Raw genomic sequence first — 21,717 nt, 5'->3', positions numbered from 1 at the left:
CATCTCAAGGTAGATCCCACCCCTAACACAAAGCAGATTACATCTTCCCTTTTATTTTTTTATTTTTAAAGATTTTATTTATTTCTTCATAAGAGACACAGAGAGGCAGAGACACAGGCAGAGGGAGAAGGAGGCTCTCCGTAGGGAGCCTGATGCAGCATTCGATCCTAGGACCCCAGGATCATGCCCTGAGCCCCGAAAGCAGACACTCAAGATGCTGAGCTACCCAGGTGTCCCTACATCTTTCCTTTTAAAAGGGTTTTAGGCTTTATTAACTTATCAGATTATACTGTAATAAATAAGAAATCATTTCCTTTTAAGGGCCTGTTCATTTCCTCCCAGAAATGCTACTATGCTATGCAAAGAATTTTATTTTTGAAATTCAGACATTACAACTACATCGTGGGGGACCATGCATCTTCCCCACTGGCAGGTCCAGAAGTGACCTGCCTGATTCTGGAAGTGGCCCAGACCCCTGTGCTTGGTTTGGAATGACAACCATGAGCGGCACACAGATTGCGCAGGTTCTAATGGAGCCCACAAAAGAAAACAATCTTTCCTGATGAATCATTTATTTGGACAAGACAAAAATGTCTCCACATTGTTTCCTTTTATACAGAAAGTGGAACATTTCAAATATATTAGGTTTCTTCTTTTTCAACAGAATTCATTTCAATCTGGTCCCAGGAACTTCTTCTCTTTTTAGGATTCACGTTTTAGTAACACATATGCACCCATTACAGCCAAAAGAGCATACTGTAAAGAAAACACAGTGGGAAATTACTGTGAGCTCTACAAATAAGTTTGGTCTATAAATGTATTCAGATGAAGTCTGCTCAGTACTAGACTGAGGCAGAATCAAAAGATGCCCTCTTCCCCCATGCCTGCCTGGTTCTCCAAACTAGCTATTCAATGCCCCCCAGATATAATGACTAAGGATCAAGCACCCAACAAACACAGCTAATTCATTGCTCCTTCTTGCGTAGGTTTTCTATTGTTTTTCAAGTGGTTTTTCAAATATATAAATACCATTTTTATTAAGGTTCAGAGATCCTCATTACTGGGTTTATTGTACTATTTTTTTTTTTTGGATGTGTAAAGGTTTCCATGATAAAAAGTAATAAAGAGGTGCCATTTTAGAATACATTATGAACACAAAAGATGGAAGTAGCTCTTTTATATAACTAACTTAGTTGTCAATAATTTAGTTATGTTAATTTGTGGTTAAATACAAATACTCTCCAGAAAAAAAAAAAAACCCACATTTTAAACAGACTGCATCTTTACAATTGCATGTGCAAAAGCTCCAAGATATATCTATCTATCTATCTATCCACACATATGTATACACCACACACACACACACACACACATATATTTTTAATTCAGACATACACATATATTCCTACCTTGAATTTTGGATAGTCGTTCATTATTATGGTAACCATACCAACATATGGTAAAAACCTAAATTTTGGGATGAAAAGCCAGAAATATAAAAATTGTTTATAGTATGATGATAGTAACATTTAAAAATACTCTCTATCAGCCTGGTGACACAAATCTTCCTTGGGAGTAGCAATGATTGGGGCTATACAGCTGACATTCACCCCTGTCTCAAAAGGCTTTATTAATCAAAAGCATCACAACTAACAGCAGGACGATTTTTAAGCAGGCACATGATTTCAACTAGTGATGCTGCTCATCTTCCCTTGCTGTATTCACCATAACAGAATTAAAATAATTAGTTGAGCCACTTGTACAAATGGAATTGACAACTGTCATCAAGCTAGTTTTTAATTCTTTTAGTGGAGAAGTCCCATCCAGACAGCCTCTATAAAGACGGCTGTTAGAGCTTTCAAAGTACATGGAGAATTAGTTTGTAACTGGAAGAACCATCATCATTTACATTTCACAGGGCTTTTCAGATGTAACAAACACACTTTTGGGGCAGTGAAAACAGATGTGAATCCCACATTTATACCTGCACATGATTATGATCATAGACATTGGGGGCTAAGCGAGCCAATGATTCTGCTGACAAAATTCACGTCAAGGTGCAATCAGTGGACCCAAGTGTCACCTCGCTAACGGGAAACTGGGTAGGGCACCCCGTACCCTCCAGTCCTATGTAAATCAGCAGCTCCAACCTCTCCTTTATACAAAGCCTGTCCCCAGGACGTCTAAAAATAGACCAGCTGGAAGTCTCTCTCATCTCCCCACAGATAACCAAGTGGAGATGCGATAGTGTAGAGTCTGAAGGTGAGCAGATGGAGAAAAGGAGCAAAGAGAGGGCTCAAAACCACAATCTGATTGATGAAGTTAAGTCTTAGAAAGTGGTAACCAGGTTCCCCAGCCTTAAACAGCTCGTGGGATTTAGAGAAGATAAAGACACTTCTAACAAGGGTTAAACATAAGAAAGGGTCACCAAGAAAGGGGAAGAATTGCCCTTTTTGTTTTTTTAATAAGAGGATATACACTCTGCTGTGTCAATCAGAAGCAGAACTCATTGCTGGAACAATTATGCAAAGATGAATATTAAAAGATTTATCACAGGGACAGCTGGGTGGCTCAATGGTTGAGCATACACCTTTGGCTCAGGTGATGATCCCTGGGCCCTGGGATCGAGCCCCACATCGGGCTCCCTGCAGGGAGCCTGTTTCTCCCTCTGCCTGTGTCTCCGCCTCTAAAATCTTAAAAAAAAAAAAGATTTATCACATAACTGTTTCTGGTGGTAAAAAAAAAACAGGAAATAACACCAAAAGAGGACTGGCTAAGTTATAATTTTAAGGTCCTCAGTGCAACAGTACATAACTGTTTAAAAATATATGGATGTACATTTGACACAGGAATTGATTTCCAACTTCTTACTGGGTGAAAAAGTAAAATAAAACTCTACTATGTAAAGTTATATATGCACGTACATCTGTATAGGCACAGGGAATGTCTTGAATATTCACTTAAGTTTTAAACAGTGGTTATCTCTAGGAGGATTTCTTGCAACTGCTATTTAAAACCACAATGACTAATCTCTAGGTAATGATTTCTTTCAAATATAGAATTAAGCCAATGATATAGATAATATACTTGCATTCAGTTTTAGATTTTAGGTCTCAGAAGAGTGGTATTTACACAGTAAATGTAGTACACAGTACAAATGGGACTGTTTACAACTCTCCTGACACATGAAATTTGTAATCAATGACTCTATTATCTTATACATTGAGTTTCTTTCTTTCTTTCTTTTTTGAGGGAGGAAGAGAGAGATTGAGAGAGACAGAGAGGGAGGAAAGGGCAGAGAGAGAACCCCAGGCAGGCTCCACACTCAGCACAGGACCCCACACAGGGACCCACACAGGGCTAAATCTCGTGACCCTGAGGTCATGACCAGAGCTGAAACAAAGAGCCGGGCTCCTAACCAACTGAGCCACCCAGGTGCCCCTAGTTTCTTTGTTTCTATTTTTCTGGTTTCTGACTCTTTTATATAACTTCAGAGTTAATGCTCACCCTCTGGCTCTTCCCACCACATCCTTCTTCTCAAGCCAGTTCTGGCCTTCTTTGTACAAGCCTCTGTCGTCAACTTCATTATTGTCTCCTTTAGTCAGAAATTTGATGTCTCCATTATCTCTAGAAAGCAAAATAATGTCCTTTCAAAAATGATTTTCTGCACAGCATCATTAGAAAACAATTAGTTTACCCACCATGTCACAGTCAGATACGTGCATTTAGATGAGTATTCGACAAGGACTTGATCTTTCTTGGTAGATAACCATCCAAACTAACACTAGTCTAACCCACTGGTGATTTTGCAGACTCAAATTCTAAAATGCTCAAGTTACCCTGACAACCAAAAAGCATGGCAAAGCGTGAGGGCACCAGCAAGGCAATGATTAGCTTCCAGCAACTGTTTTCACTCTCTTAGTCCTCAAAGACCAACTTGTGAACACGGATTATATTCTCCTTCACTCTAGACATGAACTTGGTCCCAGATCACACAGATTTGAGCTCAAGCTAATTCAAATGCAGATGGGCCCTTTCCCCTCCTCAAACTTACTTTTCCTTGCCAAATGTAGAATGTTAATGCATTATTTCCTTCAGCACTGAGCAAAGTGGTATAAAATCTGGTTTGCAAAGAAACAGGAATCACAAATGGCATAAAACCAGTGTGTTAAAGAGACACATGGGATTAATTTTAAACATTCTAAGCCGGTGCTTGTATAGCCTTGACACTAGAAACACAACATTATAGCATTATGGAGCTATAAAGAGGGTCTTCTTTCAATAAGACAAATGAAAAAAATGCACTACTGTAATTAGATAAAATATTAAAAGCCCACAAAGATTTGAAAGTACGCCAATAGGAGCAGGCTGATTTGCAGCTGCGGTTATAAAGGAAATCACGAAGCTAAAACCCCAACCAGTCACTCCCACAACTCATGCAAATTACAGAAAATCACTATTTCTTTAACTTTGAATAATTTCTCATCTGTAGAATTTTTAAGTCAGCTGTCACATTATGATCATGCCTATTTCTTTATCAGTAAGTCAACAAGTGGACATCACATCCCATGGTGCAGTACCACAAGCTGGACACAAACTGAAACAGGGTCATTCCAATGTTTACGCCAAAACAAAGTGAAATGAGAATTGTTTTTATTTTTATTTTTTAAAGATTTTATTTATTCATGAGAGATACAGTGAGAGAGAGAGGCAGAGACACAGGCAGAGGGAAAAGCAGGCTCCATGCAGGGAGCCCAACATAGGACTCAATCCTGGGTCTCCAGGATCGTGCCCTGGGCTGAAGGCGGCACTAAACCGCTGCCCTATTTTAAAAATACAAATATACACACATCTCAGTTGAATTCCATAAGTCAAGCATGTTAAAAGCTGCAAGAGGTAAATGAATAACCGAGTATAGAGCATGTACCATTTTCATTAACCGTGTGACTATACTCTCTCCTGGGAACTTAATACACTTCAGACAGAAGTAATTGGTTCTAGTTCCCAAAAAGTGTCTTCAGAAGCCACCACTGGCATTTAAAGGAAAGGAAGACCATCTGTGGTGGGGGGTGGGAGGGTGGGGAACAAAAGCAGGACATGGCTAAACCATGGGATGGGCCAGGCAAAGGGACATGCTCAGGGATAAGGCTACTGCTGTGAGTGCCACTGGGTACAAAGTGACACAGAGAAACAGGAGCTGCTTCCTACATTTCAGAAAACAGTCCTCATATCATCATGACCCTCAGCTGCCACGGGACTGGATTTTCTCTGAGACGCCTTCAAATAACCATCACGCTCTCATATATTCCACCTTATGGTACACACAACTCAAGTTACCGAGTGCCTCACAAAACACCTGTCTGCTCAGTTCTCATAATCGCTCCGTGAGTCACAGTGGGAAATGATAATGTTATCATCCCTGTCTTGCAGACTGGGTAAAGTAGCAGGTCCAAAGTCACCTAGTTAGTAAATGGCAAGACTAGGAGCATAATCTGGAGTGTCTGCTACTTTCTAATTGACCATGAAAACTGGCCACTCAAATTGAATCACTACGTTCCACACCTGAAACTAATATTATGCTGTATGGTAAGTAGACGGAATTTAAATAAAAACTTGAGGGAAAAAAATGGAAAAAAAAAAAAAAGTTAGATAACAATCAGTGCTAATGAAATGAATGAATGAATGAATGAATGAATGAATAAAACTGGCTACCAAAATTTACAAAAAGAAGTAAAGCCACCTTACTTTTCATGAACTTTGATCACTCTGTGAACTATTGGAATGTCTCGTCCTTCGACTTTAAAGACCACGATTTCGCCAGCTCTAATAGGGTCTTCCCGGAAGTTTGTCAGGAACAAAAGGTCGCCTCTGTGAAAGGCGGGCTCCATACTGCCACTGGGAAGAAACACAAAATCACATCCAATTAGCCTGGGTTCACAGGGGAACTTCACAACTCATGAAGAATAATAAACATATCAGTGAAAATCTCAACTGCCATCAATCGTCAGGTAGGTCAGGCAGCTATCAGACAAGCCACAGTGGTTCCCTTCTGACTGCTCATGATGATGACATTAAGTGAGAAAGGAAATGATTTCTTTTTAGATTAAGTATGAAAAGGATAGTAGCAGGCTCCTCTGTACCTTCTATTAGGTAGAAAGAGAACTGAGTATAATGTGAACTCTTTGAAGTAAAAGCTGCCAATTTTTAGCCTCAAAAAAAGATCCTACATCTACAAATACATTACTGTCTTCATTCAGAAGTGCAGACTCTGAAGGCTGGTTGATACTCTAGGGCAATTCTTGCGTTTCATGGCTCGCCCTCAGCACCTAGGATGTGGGCATTCCCGCTTGAAGAGAAGCAAACAAATGAATGCTTTAAGAGAGTGATCTTTGGGACAAAATTTGAACCCAAATATTGGGATCCCTGGGTGGCGCAGCGGTTTGGCGCCTGCCTTTGGCCCAGGGCGCGATCCTGGAGACCCGGGATCGAATCCCACATCGGGCTCCTGGTGCATGGAGCCTGCTTCTCCCTCTGCCTGTGTCTCTGCCTCTCTCTCTCTCTCTCTCTGTGTGTGACTGTCATAAATTAAAAAAAAAAAAAATTTGAACCCAAATCTTTGGACTACCGCAGCATCATCCTTTAAACCATATTTTACAGAAAGCCCAATTTTAACAATTGTTGACTGCCTCTGATTTGGAGGTCAATAAATAATCCTACGTGGTACTGGTTTAAACCCAAGCCAAAAACCTTCAGTGGATTCAAAGTAAATTGCAATCTAGTAGAAGTTGAAATTATCAAATCAGAATGCATTTTCCATATGCTCATGCTTTGTCTTACTGCATGACAAAATGAATAAGACCGAAGAAGACTGCAATATAGGGGCCATACGATCAAAAAACGGGCGAGTTTGTTGAGGGCAGGATGTGGGGAGGAAGAACCAGACTGGTGAAATGCAGTGCTTCAAAGGAAAATGTGGGTTTCTCACAGGAGCAGCTCAAGAATTTGGCCTTCGTGTCCCTCTTGGCTGGGAACACCTTAAACTCATCGCACATGCAGACCAGCAAGGAGAATCACTGGCTGGTTGCTAAGTACCTGCTGATGCGTTTATTAAAAGTGAAACCAGTGACACTGGGTATTATAATAGATCTAGCATTCAAAATTAGTTAATTTGAATAAGAAACATAGAGAAGGCTAGAAATATAAATGACTACAAGGGAAAGGAAGAGCAAACAATTAAGAACTATGGCCAGAAAAACATCCTGGGCAAGTCTCAGAGGCAGAAGAGTAGTTTATCATCGAGTCACTATTGTGGGGTGCCTGGGAGGCTCAGTGGTTGAGCGTCTGCCTTTGGCTCAGGTCGTGATCCCGGGGTCCTGGGATCGAGTCCTGCATCGGGCTCCCCAAAGGGAGCCTGCTTCTCCCTCTGCCTATGTCTCTGTCTCTTTGTCTGTGTCTCTCACAAATAAATTTTTTTTTTTAAAAAGGGTCACTATTGTGTCCCATGAGGAGAGCACTTCTTTAAATTTTTCACTACTATCAACTCACTTGCTTTCCTCATGGGCCAGGGGTTCCCCAAAGGTCAGTGTTCCCCAAGGCCACGCATCTCTTATGATGTCAACAGTTTATGCTGACAAGCCAAACTGCTTTAGAACTATAAAGGATCTTTGAAAAAAAAAAAAAAAAAGTCCTACAGACTGGAATGTTACAACAATTTCTGTGTACAAGTGTGTTGGTGTGATTTAAGGAAAATCAGAATGTCTGGGATCTAGTTTTGGCTCTGCCAAAAGTAACTGTAAGACATGTAAGTGGCTTGGCCTTCGTGGGCCTCAGGTTCTTTATCTGTTAGTGAGAGGGCCCACCTAAATTACAGGTCTTAATCTTTTTTTTTTTTAAGATTTTATTTATTTATTTATTTATTTATTTATTTATTTATTTATCTATTTATCTATTTATTTATTTGAGAGAAAGAGAGAGCACAAGCAGTGTGAGGGACAGAGGGGGAGGAAGAAGCAAACTCCCCGCTGAGCAGGGAGCCCAGTGCAGGGCTCCATCCCAAGACCCTGAGATCATGACCTGAGCTGAAGGCAGATGCTTAACCAACTGAGCCACTCAGGTGCCCCAGAAATTTTTAAATTTCTAATGAAAAAAAAAAAAAAAAAAGCCTTAAAATCCTTCCTTCGAATGACATCTATCAGAATGCATATCCATATACAATACATAAAAATGGAGCTGTTATAACTGAAACAAGGCTGAGGTGTCTAGAATCCACACACTTGATCCCCTTCTCCCTCCTAACCTAGCCACTGGACCCCAGAGCATTCCTAAAGCATAGTGTGAATAGCAGTGAATCAGAAGCCCATATGCTATCCTAAGGCTCCTAAATTTATGAAAGCAGTGTCCCTCTAGAATAGGCCCCTTGGCCAGCCACACAAGGGCCACCTGGTGAAGTCAGGCCAAGGCTGAAGCCCTATGATGTGATAGCAGGGCCCAGTGGAGGGAAAGGGTGCTGGTTTGTGAGCCACCGACCCTGCGTGCTGGTCTTGGCCACAGTCAGTGCTATAGCCTACCGCTCCCCCCCTATAAAACACATGGGGTCCATTCCCACCCACCGTAAGGCTGGTGTAGGACATACTGGACAGAGATCAGCTTGAGGCACCAAAGGGCTCCCAGACATGGTGCTTGATTTTCAAATTGATTACATTTCCTGCCTTGTATGACTTGACGGCTATGTGAAGTCAAAGTATTAACTTTTCAAGAATTAACAGCCTGTGCTTTATAAGAATAATAGCCTCAAGAAGAGAATAGCCACCAACAGCAGTGTTGCAGAAGCAGCTTGAAAAACTACAGCACACTCTGCAAAGCATAAGGGAGAAACACTCTCCTGTGTCTGGTACAAAGAAAACCAAGTAACAGTTTTGTTTTTGTTTTGTTTTGTTTTTTAAAAGATTTTATTGGGCAGCCCACATGGCTCAGTGGTTTAGCACTGCCTTCAGGCCAGGGCCTGATCCTGGAGTCCTGGGATCAAGTCCCACATCAGTCTCCCTGCATGGAGCCTGCTTCTCCCTCTGCCTGTGCCTGCCTCTCTCTCTCTCTCTCTCTCTCTCTCTCTCTCTCTCTCTCTCATGAATGGATAAATAAAATCTTTTTTTTCTAATTTATTTATTCATGAGAACATAGAGAGAAAGGCAGAGACACAGGCAGAGGGAGAAGCAGGCTCCATGCAGGGAGTCCAAGGAGGGACTCGATTCCGGGACTCCAGGATCACGCCCTGTGCTGAAGGCGGATCTAAACCACTGAGTCACCCGGGCTGCCCCCAAGTAACAGTTTTAAAATTACTTATGTTTAAAAATCAACTTATACACAAGTAATCACATAGGACTGTTATTTTAGGTGGATTAAAGCATTAAAATACAAAAGCAAATATATTACCCTGGAGCATTAACATCAACGTGATAAAAGCTCTAAAATGTGTGTTGAAAAAGATAAGATTTTTCAACAAAGCCCAGAAAGAAAGGAAAAATGGTATACAAAGACAATTCTAACGCTCTATCCAATGAAAATACTGAGTCTTGGTTGTTACGCAGGCTTTCAATGAGGCCAACACTGCTCCTCTGTGTTGGAGCAGCAGCGTGACAGCCTGTGGACCTACCTGAGTACCACCACGATCGGGCTCTCGCTGCCAGTGAGGACGATCAAGCCTTTCCAGATCATAAGCGCAGAAGACACGATCATGGCAAAGTTTAAAACTTGGTAATAGAGCTGGAACGAAAAAGGCCAGAACCAAAGTGAAAACCAGTAGAAGAATATTCACTAACCCTAAGCTGGAGATAAGCTTGTTTAAAAAAAGAAAAAAGTAAAGTTGTGATTTTAGAACATTAAACTAATTCACACAGACTACAAACTCAGGTAGTATTTCAACTTTTGCCGATGGAATGCGCCTTCCATATACTGTCTCTCTTTCGGTGAGCAATGAGAGAAAAACCCCAGAGCAATCCATGGGACCTACCCGATGAGACTGTACTTACCTCTCTGGGATTTCCCAGAACCCTCAACCCTGAAGAGCCCTGTTATTCAAGTTCTACCCTGAGGACCTCCCGCTCTAGTGTAGGGAGCACACATCTGACCTGAGAGCCTAGGGTGGGCAGTATGGTTTAGAACTGCTCCTTAGCCCCCTGGCCAAAGAGGCCCCAAATGAGGCTTCCGAGCCCTACAGTTCTTAGCAATGAGGCTGTTGTACATCTGAAATTACATTTCAGAGTGAACAAAAACTGTAAACACCTGGATGTTTAAATTTTCAATAAATGTCTTTAAAAAGTAAACAACGTCTGATTAAGAACATAGGCAGAGGGCAGCCCGGGTGGCTCAGCCTTCAGCTCAGGGCCTGATCCTGGAGACCCAGGATCGAGTCCCACGTCAGGCTCCCTGCATGGAGCCTGATTCTCCCTCTGCCTCTCTCTCCCTCTCTCTCTGTGTCTCTCATGAATAAATAAGTAAAATCTTAAAAAAAAAAACAAAAACAAAAACGAACAAACGAACGAACATAGGCAGAAAGCCACACAAGACAGTACCTAGTGCTAAGCTGACCTCACCCCACCTCACACCAGAGTTAAGATTCCCAGAGCTTGTCCTGCTGACACACCCAACCCCTGGTGACTACATGGGAGAGAGCAACACCTGCCCACCCTGTCGGGCTTCACTGGATTGTCGGGCCAGACATCTACCGTTTTCCAAGGGGCTTTAGGGATGAAAGTCACTGTGCCTACTACTTGGAATGTAAGTTCCTTGGCCTCCGCCCTTAGTGTCTTCCAGGAGAGCTCTTCACTCTAGTACCTGCCTCAACCTTCCTCCTCACAACTTCTGTCCTAGGTGATCCGAAGAGCCACGTGGAAATCCTGTCCAGCGCTCTGGTGTCTTAATTCCCAGACATCCTCCTCTCCAAAGTCCTTCTCCCTCCACCCGAACCAACCACTCTCAAACATACCTGGAATTGAAACTGCCCAACCCCCACGTCTCTAATTCAATGATTCCCCTCTACCTGCCTGTTCTTCGCCATATGTGCTCACCTAATGCCAGGGCTCTTGTCCTACCCACTCCCCCCATTCATTATATACATTATACCTTCTAAACATTTCTGGAATGTTTCTCTCCCCACTGGCACCATTCTCACCCAAGTCACCAACAGAACCCATTGGGCAACTGCAAGAGCCTGCTAACCAGTCTCCTGATGACCGTATACATCTCTTCCAATGCATCTCTCCGCGTTACACTCTTACACTCGTTTGCAAATGCACCTCTAGCCACCTGATCATCTCTATGCCCTGCTTCCACTGCCCTTCGACTGCATCCCTTCAGTTGCATCCCACTACTCCGAGGGTGAATATGGTCTCTAAGGCTCTGTCTGGTCCACCCCCTACTCCCTAGCTTCAGCAGGTGAAGCTCACTGCACTCCAGGTCCACTCGTATCTGTCAATGCTTCAGAGAGTACATGCTCCTATCCCCTCCAGGAGCTGCGCTTGGCTCGTTCCTCTGCCCTGAGCCTCTCTCCCTAGACTCCTTAACATACTAACACTCATCTTAAATCCTGCTTTTAACATGAGTTCCCCAGGGAAGCCCTCCCTGACCCACTAGACTAGGCATCAGCAAACTTCTTCTGTAAAGGGCCAGATAATAACTATTTTACAAGCCATATATAGTCTCTGTTGAAATCACTCAACATTGCTAGTGTAACAAGAAAGCAACTAAAGATAACATAGAAAGGAATGAATATGGCTGTTTCGCTAAAACTTTATGAAAATAGATGGTGGGGGGGCACCAGAGTGGCTTGGTCAGTTAAGCACCTGACTCTTGATTTCGGCTCAGGTCACGATCTCGGATGAGAATGAGTCCCACATTGGGTTCAAAGCTGGGCATGGAACTTGCTTAAGACTCTCCCTCCCTTCTCCTCCACTTAACCCCACTCCACCAGCCCCCTCTGTCTCTAAACACAGATAGAGGGCTGGAGTTTGCTACTTTCTGCTGTAGACCAGCCCACAGCCTCTTGTTACACATTCTCACAGCACCCTGTACTTCTTTATACCACCCATCACTATCATAATTATACATATCATTTTTAATGTATCTTTTACCTTAGACTGTAAGTTCCACAAAGGCAAAGGCCATTTTGGCCTTGTTCACAGCTGTACCTCCAATGTCCAACACAAGTCTGACAAAAAGTAAGTTCTCAATTTGTTGAATAAATCATGAGAAAATAAACATCTTTAATACATGGTGAGCACAAATAAACTAATAGTAAGAAAAGCACTAAAATCCCAACAACGACGACAACAACAAAAGAGGTAAAAGCTTAAAACTATTAATTTTCCAAAGAAGAAATACAAGCAGTGAATAAACAGAGTGTTCAAACCAAATCCTGCCTCCCTCTCTCCCCTCTCCTTTTTTATGCCTAGCAAATTTCAAGTTTGGGTTTGTTTTTTTTTTTAATGCTAATACTCAGCGCTGGTCCAGGGTACATTGTGGTGAGAAGGCAAGCAGACACAGTCATTCTGAGAGCAATCTGGCACTAGTATCACGAGGTTACTTTCTGCCCAGTAATCCTACTTTAGCAATTCAGTCTACAATAAAGGCAGATAGGGAATTAGGGCCCAAAGATATGCCTCATGGTCCTATTTCTAGTAATGGAGAAAAGGAAATAAGGGAGCAACAACAGAGAAATTATTGAGTAAAATAATGGCAAGTCATTGCACTATTTAAAACAAAAGTGTAGGCTGCAGCAGAATCTCTGCAAACTGCAAAACAGTCTGTAAAACAAACACAAGGAATTGCCCTCAAAGGCAAACAGAGGCCATCTCGGGAGGGTGGAAATACGAATAACTGGATCTTCTATAAACTATTCCCTACTCTTTAAAATTTCTGTCATGAGCATGGAATAATTCCAAAGTCTGGGGAAAGTAAATGTTTAAAGGAATTTGACAGAATATTATATGGCCATTAAGATAATTACTTTGAAGAGGGTGACAAAACTGGAACACATGGTCTGACGTGGCAGTAAGGTAGAAAAAGCAGAGCTCAGATTGCTCCTACTACATGTCTGTGAAATTATGTAATTCCAATTCCTGGTAGTTTTGGAGGAAACAACTGAAAATACAGACGTAAAAATGAATTAAAACAACCGTGAAGATACTCTGATGTAATAATTGAGAAGGAAAAGTTAAATATAATTCAAAATTAAGTTATACACCATTTTTTTTAAAAAAACTCTTTGCTGTGTCAATAGCAAATTATGAAACTATCACTAAATCCCTAAATCCCCGGAAGAGCAAAGAAGGAAACTGGAATGCCAGGCAGATCACTGTTAAAAGTGCTGGACTGTAACAAGTTAAACTTTTGCTTCCAAATTAAAATCCGCCTTGCAAGGCGCATCAGCATAAAGCAGAAGTTGTTCACCGTAGCTCACTTCCGAAAACTTCTCCAGCTGCTGCTCTGCCCGACTTGAAGGCCTTGATAGGCAAATGTTGTTTCATCATGAATTACAGATCTGACTGGGAAAGCCCCAAACCACATTTTTAAACAGAAAGTGTCATTTTTAGACAGGTTTTCAAACCATCGGACTCCACCCTGATAAAAGCAGAGTATAAAACCTTGCCATTTATGCAACAAAGACCTAGTATGGACAATATCTTTTCCAGCATGACTTTCTATGCTCGAAAAATTCATCAAGGGGAAGTAAGATCAATTCCTAAAAAAAAAGAAAAAAAAAAGTTCCTCTGAGCAAGACATCTATTTGCTAAAGAAATGACCTATTATACAAAAACCTAACAGTTGAGCTAACTGCAAAACCGCAGATCAACTGCAACGCCCTACCTTTACAGAACCTACTAATCCAAGTCTAGTATTAAACACCTAGAATCTAGAAACACAATTTTGGTTGAACAATTGACAAACTGACTGGAATGTTAAAAAAAAAAAAAATACACCGCCACATTTCACTGGTGCCTTTTGTTTGTTCATCTTCACCTACCAACTATCTACACTCCGCCATTCATAGCCCCAGCAAAGTTCAAAAGGAAACCCACACTCGGGTCTTTGTCAACCAAAGCTGAAACAGCCAATGTCTGAGAGTTTCAAGCAAACATTTCAGACCAGATATTCTGGCCGACAAAGCAGCAGAAACGCCAGTAGCTGCATTTCTTCCTTCCTCTCTTCCTCGCTGCAGAAACAAAGAGTCCTTGTTTTGCGTGTGCTCTCGTGCCTTACTTCATAGCAAGCTGGGACAGCAGAGAAAGGAGGTCCCACTCCCAAGATTGGTGGAGCATGCATGCCTGACAAGGTGTCAGAGGATGCTATTTTGGAGGGAAAAAGAAAAAGAAACAACAGGACAACACTTAGAAGAAAAAAAAAAAAAGGACCAGGAGGCAGCAGAATCGAGCTTTTGCATTTTAATTAGAATACTAGCAAAACATAGACAATGCAACAGCTACTGAAGGCCTTATCACTGAGAGTGGGAATACACAGATCTTCCAAACTAGTTTAGGAATTGATATATTCACCAGAAGGCCTTCCCTGATAGTCTGCAATTACAACCACCAATAATCAGTACCCATTTTAGAGACATTTAAAACACCCGGCCAATTAAGCCTAGGGTTTTAAATAAAAGCTCTAATTTCTGGAGGATTTTCTTGGGAGCAGTATCAGTGCTCAGGGAATTCGCTGTCGGTTCTTCAAGCTGGTAATAATCACTGCCACAACTCCTCTTAATCACAGAAGCTCCTGAGAGTTTCTCATCCGCTACGTGTACCTGGAAACCACCAGATCCTAAACCACAGCTTAGACGTGGGGGCCTGAAATCCAAGTCACCAGACTCTCCCACACGACAGCACGAAGATGAAATCCCATTTGGAAAACTGAACCCAACCAAACCCCTATGTCTACAGGAATAAGTAGCGCTATGCCATGGGCATCATCCCACCCCACGGTGTCGTGGCAACCATGACGGTATGTGTCAAAATCATGAGAATCTATACCACTTCCTTTTTAAGTGCTTTTCTTTGTTTTGGAGGGAGAAGCAGAGGAAGAGGGAGAGCGAGAATCTCAGGCAGGCTCCACGTCCAGCGGGGATCCCCGTGCAGGGCTCCATCTGGGGGCTCCACCCTGAGCCGACACTCAACCCACTGAACCATCCGGAGCCCCCACAGCATTTTCAAAGACAATCAAAATCACTAATAGGATGCTTCCATTCTTCTTAGCGTGTTTTACTCTTTGCATCAATAAAAGAAAAGTATTAGGACCCATTAGGATCTACTGTGCCCTCCAGGCCCCCTAAATTCTCTTTCTAGAAGCTTAAGCAACCGCTCTTTTCCTGGCTGAGAGGCCTTTCTTTCCAGTCCCTACTCGCTCCTCCCTTGCACCGAAGAAAGTCCGCGAGGCTGGCCAAGGAGCCCACCCAGGGCAGCGCGGGCGGAGTCTTCCTCTGAGGTCACAGAAGCGCAAGAAATCAACCCCAGGTGCGCACACCTGCGCGCTCGCCGCTTCCTAGGGTCAAGGTGCAGCCCGAAGCCAGAACCCAAGGGGTCCCCTCTGGAACGCCAAACCGGTCTACACCGTCCAGGGCACGGAGTCCGTTCTGCTCGCCGGCGCTCCGGCCGCGCATCCGCGGGGGGGCAGGCCTCGGGAGCCCCGGGAGCTCGCCTGCCTCCTGCGGGGCCGGCCCGCAGCCTCGCGTGCACGGACAGCGGCCACTCACGGCCGAGGGCTCCCCCCGGCCTCGCTCCCTCCAGCACACCTGTCGTCGGGGCCTGGATCCCGGTCCCCGCCCCTCCCGCGCTCCAGCCAGCGCACACACCTGCCCACAGGTGGGCGTGCGTGCATTGGAGCCCCGGGCCTCGGACAGCGCGGCGGGGAGCCTGCGGGCGCCGGTGTCCAGGCGCTGTCCTTGCGGGAGCCCCGACTCCCCGCGGGCACGCCGGGGTCGCGCCCCCCACCCCCCCCGCCCCGGGGCGCGCGGGCCTCCCTCACCTGCCGCTTGTTCATCTTCCTCAGGTCCCCGAAGATGTCCAAGCCGGACGCCGGGAGGTGCGTCCCCACGGCGCCCGCGCGCACCATGGCGGGCTCTCCAGGGGCCCAGGCGGCCCGCCCGCTCCCGGGTGTCACAGGCAGCTGCGGAGCCCCGGCCCGGCCCCCGGCTTCCAGCCCCGTGTCCTTGCTGGTCACGTGGCCGGCACCTCGCGCGGGCGTCTGGGAATGGTAGTCCTCCGCGGCCGCGGCCACGCCGGTCGACCTGGAAGGAACCGAGCGGAAGAAAACTACCACTCCCAGAATGCCGCGGGGCGAGAGGCTCGTCCAGTGAAGACCCAGGGCTCCTAGGACGGGCAGCGACGGGACTCGGGAGTCTCGGCCGACCCTTCCGAGCGAACCTGGGGGAGAGCGTCACCGCGCATATCGCAGGGGCAACTCGGGGAAGTGACTGTTCAAGAGGAACCGAATTCCTCAGGACTCTGGTCAGGCGCCAAGAGGGCACCTAAAGCTCCGCGGCTTTCACCCCGTGTATCGCGGCCATTGGACGACTGCGGCGAGAGGGGGCGGGGCCTCTGCCCGGGCCGCCGGCGGCGCCGAATCGGGGAGGAGCCGAGCGAGCGGGTGGGCGGGGCTTGCGAGAGGAGGGAGATTTGAACCCCGCAGCTCCAGGCCCTGCAACAAGTCACAGGGTTTGGATGCAAGAGAGCATCTTTGCATACTCTTGACCAGAGTTGTGTCGCAATAAACATTACTTGAGTGAATAAGTCACCACCTCATTTTATACCCGAGAAAACAGAGGCCCAGAAAATCCAAAGGACCTGGCCAAGGTTAAGGGTCAGAGTCTGAAATAGAACACAGATTTCACAATTGCCAAATCCCGGATTACTGCAGTCTTGATCCTAGATTAGCTAGACCATTCATTCCATTCATTTATTCACAAATATCCACTAAGCACCTGGCCCTTTTCTAGGCACTTGAGAAGCATCAGTGAACAAAACAAGATCCCTGCCCTCGTGAGGCTTACATTCTAACAGGAATAGATATAATAAAGGAGTAAATGTTACAGCACCTAGAGGGTAGTGGTGCTATGGAAAAAAGTGGTGCTATGGAAAGGGGTAAGAGGAATGAGGTGCTCTGGGGGAAAGGAGCAGGTTGCAATTTTTTTTTTTTTTTTTGAGAGGTTGCAATTATAACAATCCCAGGGGCACCTGGGTGGCTCAGACAGTTGAGCGTTAGACTCTTGATTTTGGCTCAGGTCATAATCTTATAATCTCATAATCTCAGGGTTCTGAGATCCAGCCTCGGAGTAGGGCTCTGCACTCAGTCAGTGTGGAGCTACTTGAGATTCTCACTCTCCCTCTTCCTCTGCCCCTCCCTCTGCCTGTGTCTCTGCCCCTCTGTGTGTCTCTCATGAATAAATAAAATATTTAAAAAAAAAAAAAAAAAAAAAAAAGGGATCCCTGGGTGGCGCAGCGGTTTGGCGCCTGCCTTTGGCCCGGGGCGCGATCCTGGAGACCCGGTATCGAGTCCCACGTCAGGCTCCCGGTGCATGGAGCCCGCTTCTCCCTCTGTCTGTGTCTCTGCCTCTCTCTCTCTCTCTCTGCAACTATCATGAATAAATAAAAATTAAAAAAATAATAAATAAAATAAAATAAAATAGGTATAAAATGGGTACACAGGGCGCCTGGGGGCCTCAGTGATTGAGCGTCTGCCTTCCAGTCGGTAGTTATTTATAAATAAATAAAATTATTAATAAAAAATAAATAATAAATTAAAATCAACAAATAAAATATCCCAGAAACTAATTCACTATAAAGCTGATGGAAGGTAAACATTGGGACCCTTCACGTACAAAGGCCCCTTCCAGGGACCTGGAGAAAAACATGGCCATACAGTTTTCTAAAATTTTCAAGAGCAAGATATTAGAATTGCTATTGGTTGAGTCTTGTTTCTTTGCATTCCGGCCTCCCCTCCATCATACTTCATGTTGGAGGAACAAGTTGGATTTTGAAGATCCACCTGAGAAGAAATTGAGTTGAAGATACATTTAGTTTGGGTTTAATGGATATATTTATGTGGTTCATGGTCGTTCCCTGACAGCCTGGTGTAGGAATCGTCTTAACACTAGGCTCTTAAAAACAGGGAAAGAAAGAAAGAAAAAAAAAAAAAACAGGGAAAGAGACTCTTTGAAGAAGGAGACAACACAGAAGCTGTGACACCCACCTAGCCATCCTTCTAACCTACCCCTGGCTAAGGGCAAGGTCCACACTCAACATCTACATGTTCCCTCCATGCAATGTGGTTGTGACAGGTATGATCTTGGAGAATCAACTCTTGATGCTACTGGGGCCCCAGTCTTGTCTGCTTATCTTATTCTTACAAAGGAAGTCATTAAAGTCAACTGAGGTCTCAAAATACCACCAAGCAACCCGAAAGTTTCCAACCCCACCCTTTGACTGGGGCTCAGCCTCAGTCTTTTTCTGTCTGTTCTCTCTCCTCTTTCACCACCTCCAACAGTGCTGAGATACCAAATATAGAATCTTAGCTCCTGGTGGCTGATTTCCTCCAAAGACCTAGGAAAAGGAGCAAAATATAATTACTGTAAATCCTGCTGCCAGTATCTGGGGGGATCTAGTTTAGTGCCAGAAATCAACCATTCCTCTGCCTAGGTGCTGAATCTGGAGTTGTCTTTGATAAATTACATATCTTAAACCAAAACATAGCATTGCTTTATTTATCCTTTCCCACGGAGAAATAATCATGCTAATTTTCTGATTGAAGTCCCTCGAACACAGGCTGATGCCACAGACCCTCTTCACATGCTAGAATCAGAAATGAAACTTTAAGAAATGCTCTGCATCACTTGCCATCAGGGAAATACAAATCAAAATCACAATGAGATACCACCTCACACCAGTGAGAATGGGGAAAATTAACAAGGCAGGAAACAACAAATGTTGGAGAGGATGTGGAGAAAAGGGAACCCTCTTACACTGTTGGTGGGAATGTGAACTGGTGCAGCCACTCTGGAAAACTGTGTGGAGGTTCCTCAAAGAGTTAAAAATAGACCTGCCCTACGACCCAGCAATTGCACTGTTGGGGATTTACCCCAAAGATTCAGATGCATTGAAACGCCGGGACACCTGCACCCCGATGTTTCTAGCATCAATGTCCACAATAGCCAAACTGTGGAAGGAGCCTCGGTGTCCATCGAAAGATGATGGATAAAGAAGATGTGGTTTATGTATACAATGGAATATTACTCAGCCATTAGAAATGACAAATACCCACCATTTGCTTCAACGTGGATGGAACTGGAGGGTATTATGCTGAGTGAAGTAAGTCAATCGGAGAAGGACAAACAGTGTATGTTCTCATTCATCTGGGGAATATAAATAATAGTGAAAGGGAATATAAAGGAAGGGAGAAGAAATGTTGGGAAATATCAGGAAGGGACACAGAACATAAAGACTCCTAACTCTGGGAAACGAACTAAGGGTGGTGGAAGGGGAGGAGGGCAGGGGGTGGGGGGGAATGGGTGACGGGCACTGAGGGGGACACTTGATGGGATGAGCACCGGGTGTTTTTCTGTATGTTGGTAAATTGAACACCAATAAAAATTAATTTATAAATTAAAAAAATTAAAAAAAAATTAAAAAATAAAAAAATAAATCTCTTATACCGCAGTCGGTTCACTCTCTTATTGATTTGTCTGCTCCACTGAGCACTAGGAATCCAGAGGTGGGAATAAGACATAGTTCTTAAATCCAGTTAAAGCTGTAAATGTGCAGGCATGATTATCATATGGTGTAACAGGTGAACGGGGCAGGGCATAACGAAAAGCGTGCACTTTAGTTTAGACCCCTCTTAGCACATCTGGGTATGCCTTGTGAGTGGAGTGAGGAATTGCTACAGAGGCAGCACCAGCTAACATTCTTTTCCATAGTTACTTTGCATCACATAAATACTTCTTTATCCTTACTCTCAGTTGCAGAAACTGTATTTTACAGAAACTGGAAGGGAAGTCTCAGAGATGATAAGCAGCTTGCCCAATGTCACAGGGCTAAGAAAAGACAGAGCCAGAACTTGAATCCAGGTCTGCCAAATCCAAACTTACTTTCTCGTTCCCTACACCACACCGTCTCTCCTCTGTTCTCTTCTGCCCATGGAAGCTCCTGGGACTGCATGAGCAGACACAGTTCCAGAGGGGGAACTTCAACTTCCAGTTTCTGAGTTCAAGCTACTGCCTACAGACTGATGGTACTAGAAACCATCATCATGAACACAGCAGAATCTCGGGGACCCTGGTCTACTGAGCTGGATGGAGAGAGCTAGGACTCGTTCTTAAATGGAGCACAAATGGGAAGACATCTGATGGATGACTTGGAATTCGGTCAGTCCCAGCGGGAGCACCAGAGCTCCTCTGGCTGGGCACGAATGAGTGTCCTCGTGTCAGATGTGAATCAGCAGCCCCTGGGTAATGGTGCCAGACACCGACATTCTGAGTCGCTCTGTGCCTTTGCCATCTTCTGCATCCGTGGAAGGATACGCCTCAGAAGAGCTGCGCTGTTCCTCAGGGATGTCATCATCAGAGCGTGGAAATCTGGCTGCCTCTCCCTCCTCCTCAATCCCTCTCCCACCTGCTGCCTAAGTGCTCTTGTCAAAATAAGCCATTTCTCCAGCTGCCACTTCTATGGCACCCAGCTCTTCGGATCACTTCCCTGTGCCTTACAGTTGTTACAAGCACCCAGGAGGGATTTGATAAGTGTCAGGAATGGGAAGGGGAGGGGGGAGGGAGATGACATTCACTAACCAAAGATGCTCATCTCGATTTGTGTCCCATGCTACTTGGCTGTCATGTGAGAGTCCAGGCTTTTATTATTATTTTTATTTATTTATGATAGTCACAGAGAGAGAGAGAGAGAGGCAGAGACATAGGCAGAGGGAGAAGCAGGCTCCATGCACCGGGAGCCCGATGTGGGATTCGATTCCGGGTCTCCAGGATCGCGCCCTGGGCCAAAGGCAGGCGCCAAACCGCTGCGCCACCCAGGGATCCCGAGTCCAGGCTTTTAAAACTTGGCTTATCAGTTTAACTCTAGTTAAAAAAAAAAAAGTTAGGGAGACATTTTCTTACATTTGTTCCATCCATGAGACTCCGGACTTTCTGCAAGACTCAGATAGATCCAGGAAGGTAGTGCCCCGTGGTGCTGGGCACCCCGGAACAAGATTCAGGAGATCTCTGCTGTTCTTGCTGTGCCCAGGCACAGCAGTATCACCTCGAACCACCCATCTCTCTCCCTGGGCCTCAGTTTCCTCGTCTGTAGAAATGAAAGTGTGAGGGGCACCTGGGTGGCTCAGTTGATTAAGTACTTGCCTTCAGCTCAGGCCATGATCAGGGTCCTAGGATCGAGTCCCCACATCGTGGCTGGGGGTGAGGTCTGCTTCTCCCTCTGTCTCTGCCTGCCACTCTTCCCACCTGTATGCTCTCTCTCTGTGTCAAATAAATGAATAAAATATATTAAAAAAAGAAAGAAAGAAACAAAATTGTGACTTCTAATGTTCTGTGGCAGGTATAAATTTCACAGTCATGGCCTCAGGGGAGCAAAACGTAACTATCTTTTCCTATAGAAAAGTCATATTAGGGACTCCTGGGTGGCTCAGCAGTTGAGTGTCTGCCTTCGGCTCAGGGCTTGATCCCGGGGTCCC

At 44.6% G+C, this 21,717-nt stretch overlaps 1 protein-coding gene across 2 annotated transcripts; it reads right to left on the bottom strand.

Annotated features, from left to right (window-relative positions):
* Positions 1-555: 555 nt before the first annotated feature.
* On the bottom strand, positions 556-16,363 carry SEC11C (SEC11 homolog C, signal peptidase complex subunit). Of its 2 annotated transcripts, XM_025997690.2 has the most exons (6): positions 16,012-16,363; positions 9,650-9,759; positions 5,746-5,895; positions 3,508-3,627; positions 1,410-1,467; positions 556-756 (listed from the first exon to the last, which is right to left on the bottom strand). In XM_025997690.2, exons 1-6 carry the CDS (start codon positions 16,096-16,098, stop codon positions 703-705), a joined length of 579 nt encoding a protein of 192 aa, XP_025853475.1. In that variant the 5' UTR covers positions 16,099-16,363; the 3' UTR covers positions 556-702. The 2 variants fall into 2 exon arrangements, with proteins under 2 accessions (XP_025853475.1, XP_072614109.1); XM_072758008.1 differs by lacking the exon at positions 5,746-5,895 and having other exon boundaries at positions 16,012-16,207.
* Positions 16,364-21,717: the final 5,354 nt, after the last annotated feature.

Source organism: Vulpes vulpes, chromosome 5, assembly GCF_048418805.1.
Source record: "Vulpes vulpes isolate BD-2025 chromosome 5, VulVul3, whole genome shotgun sequence".
Taxonomy (NCBI): Eukaryota; Metazoa; Chordata; class Mammalia; order Carnivora; family Canidae; genus Vulpes; species Vulpes vulpes.
Note: the sequence above shows the minus strand (reverse complement) of the source record. Positions and strands in the feature narration are given on the sequence as shown.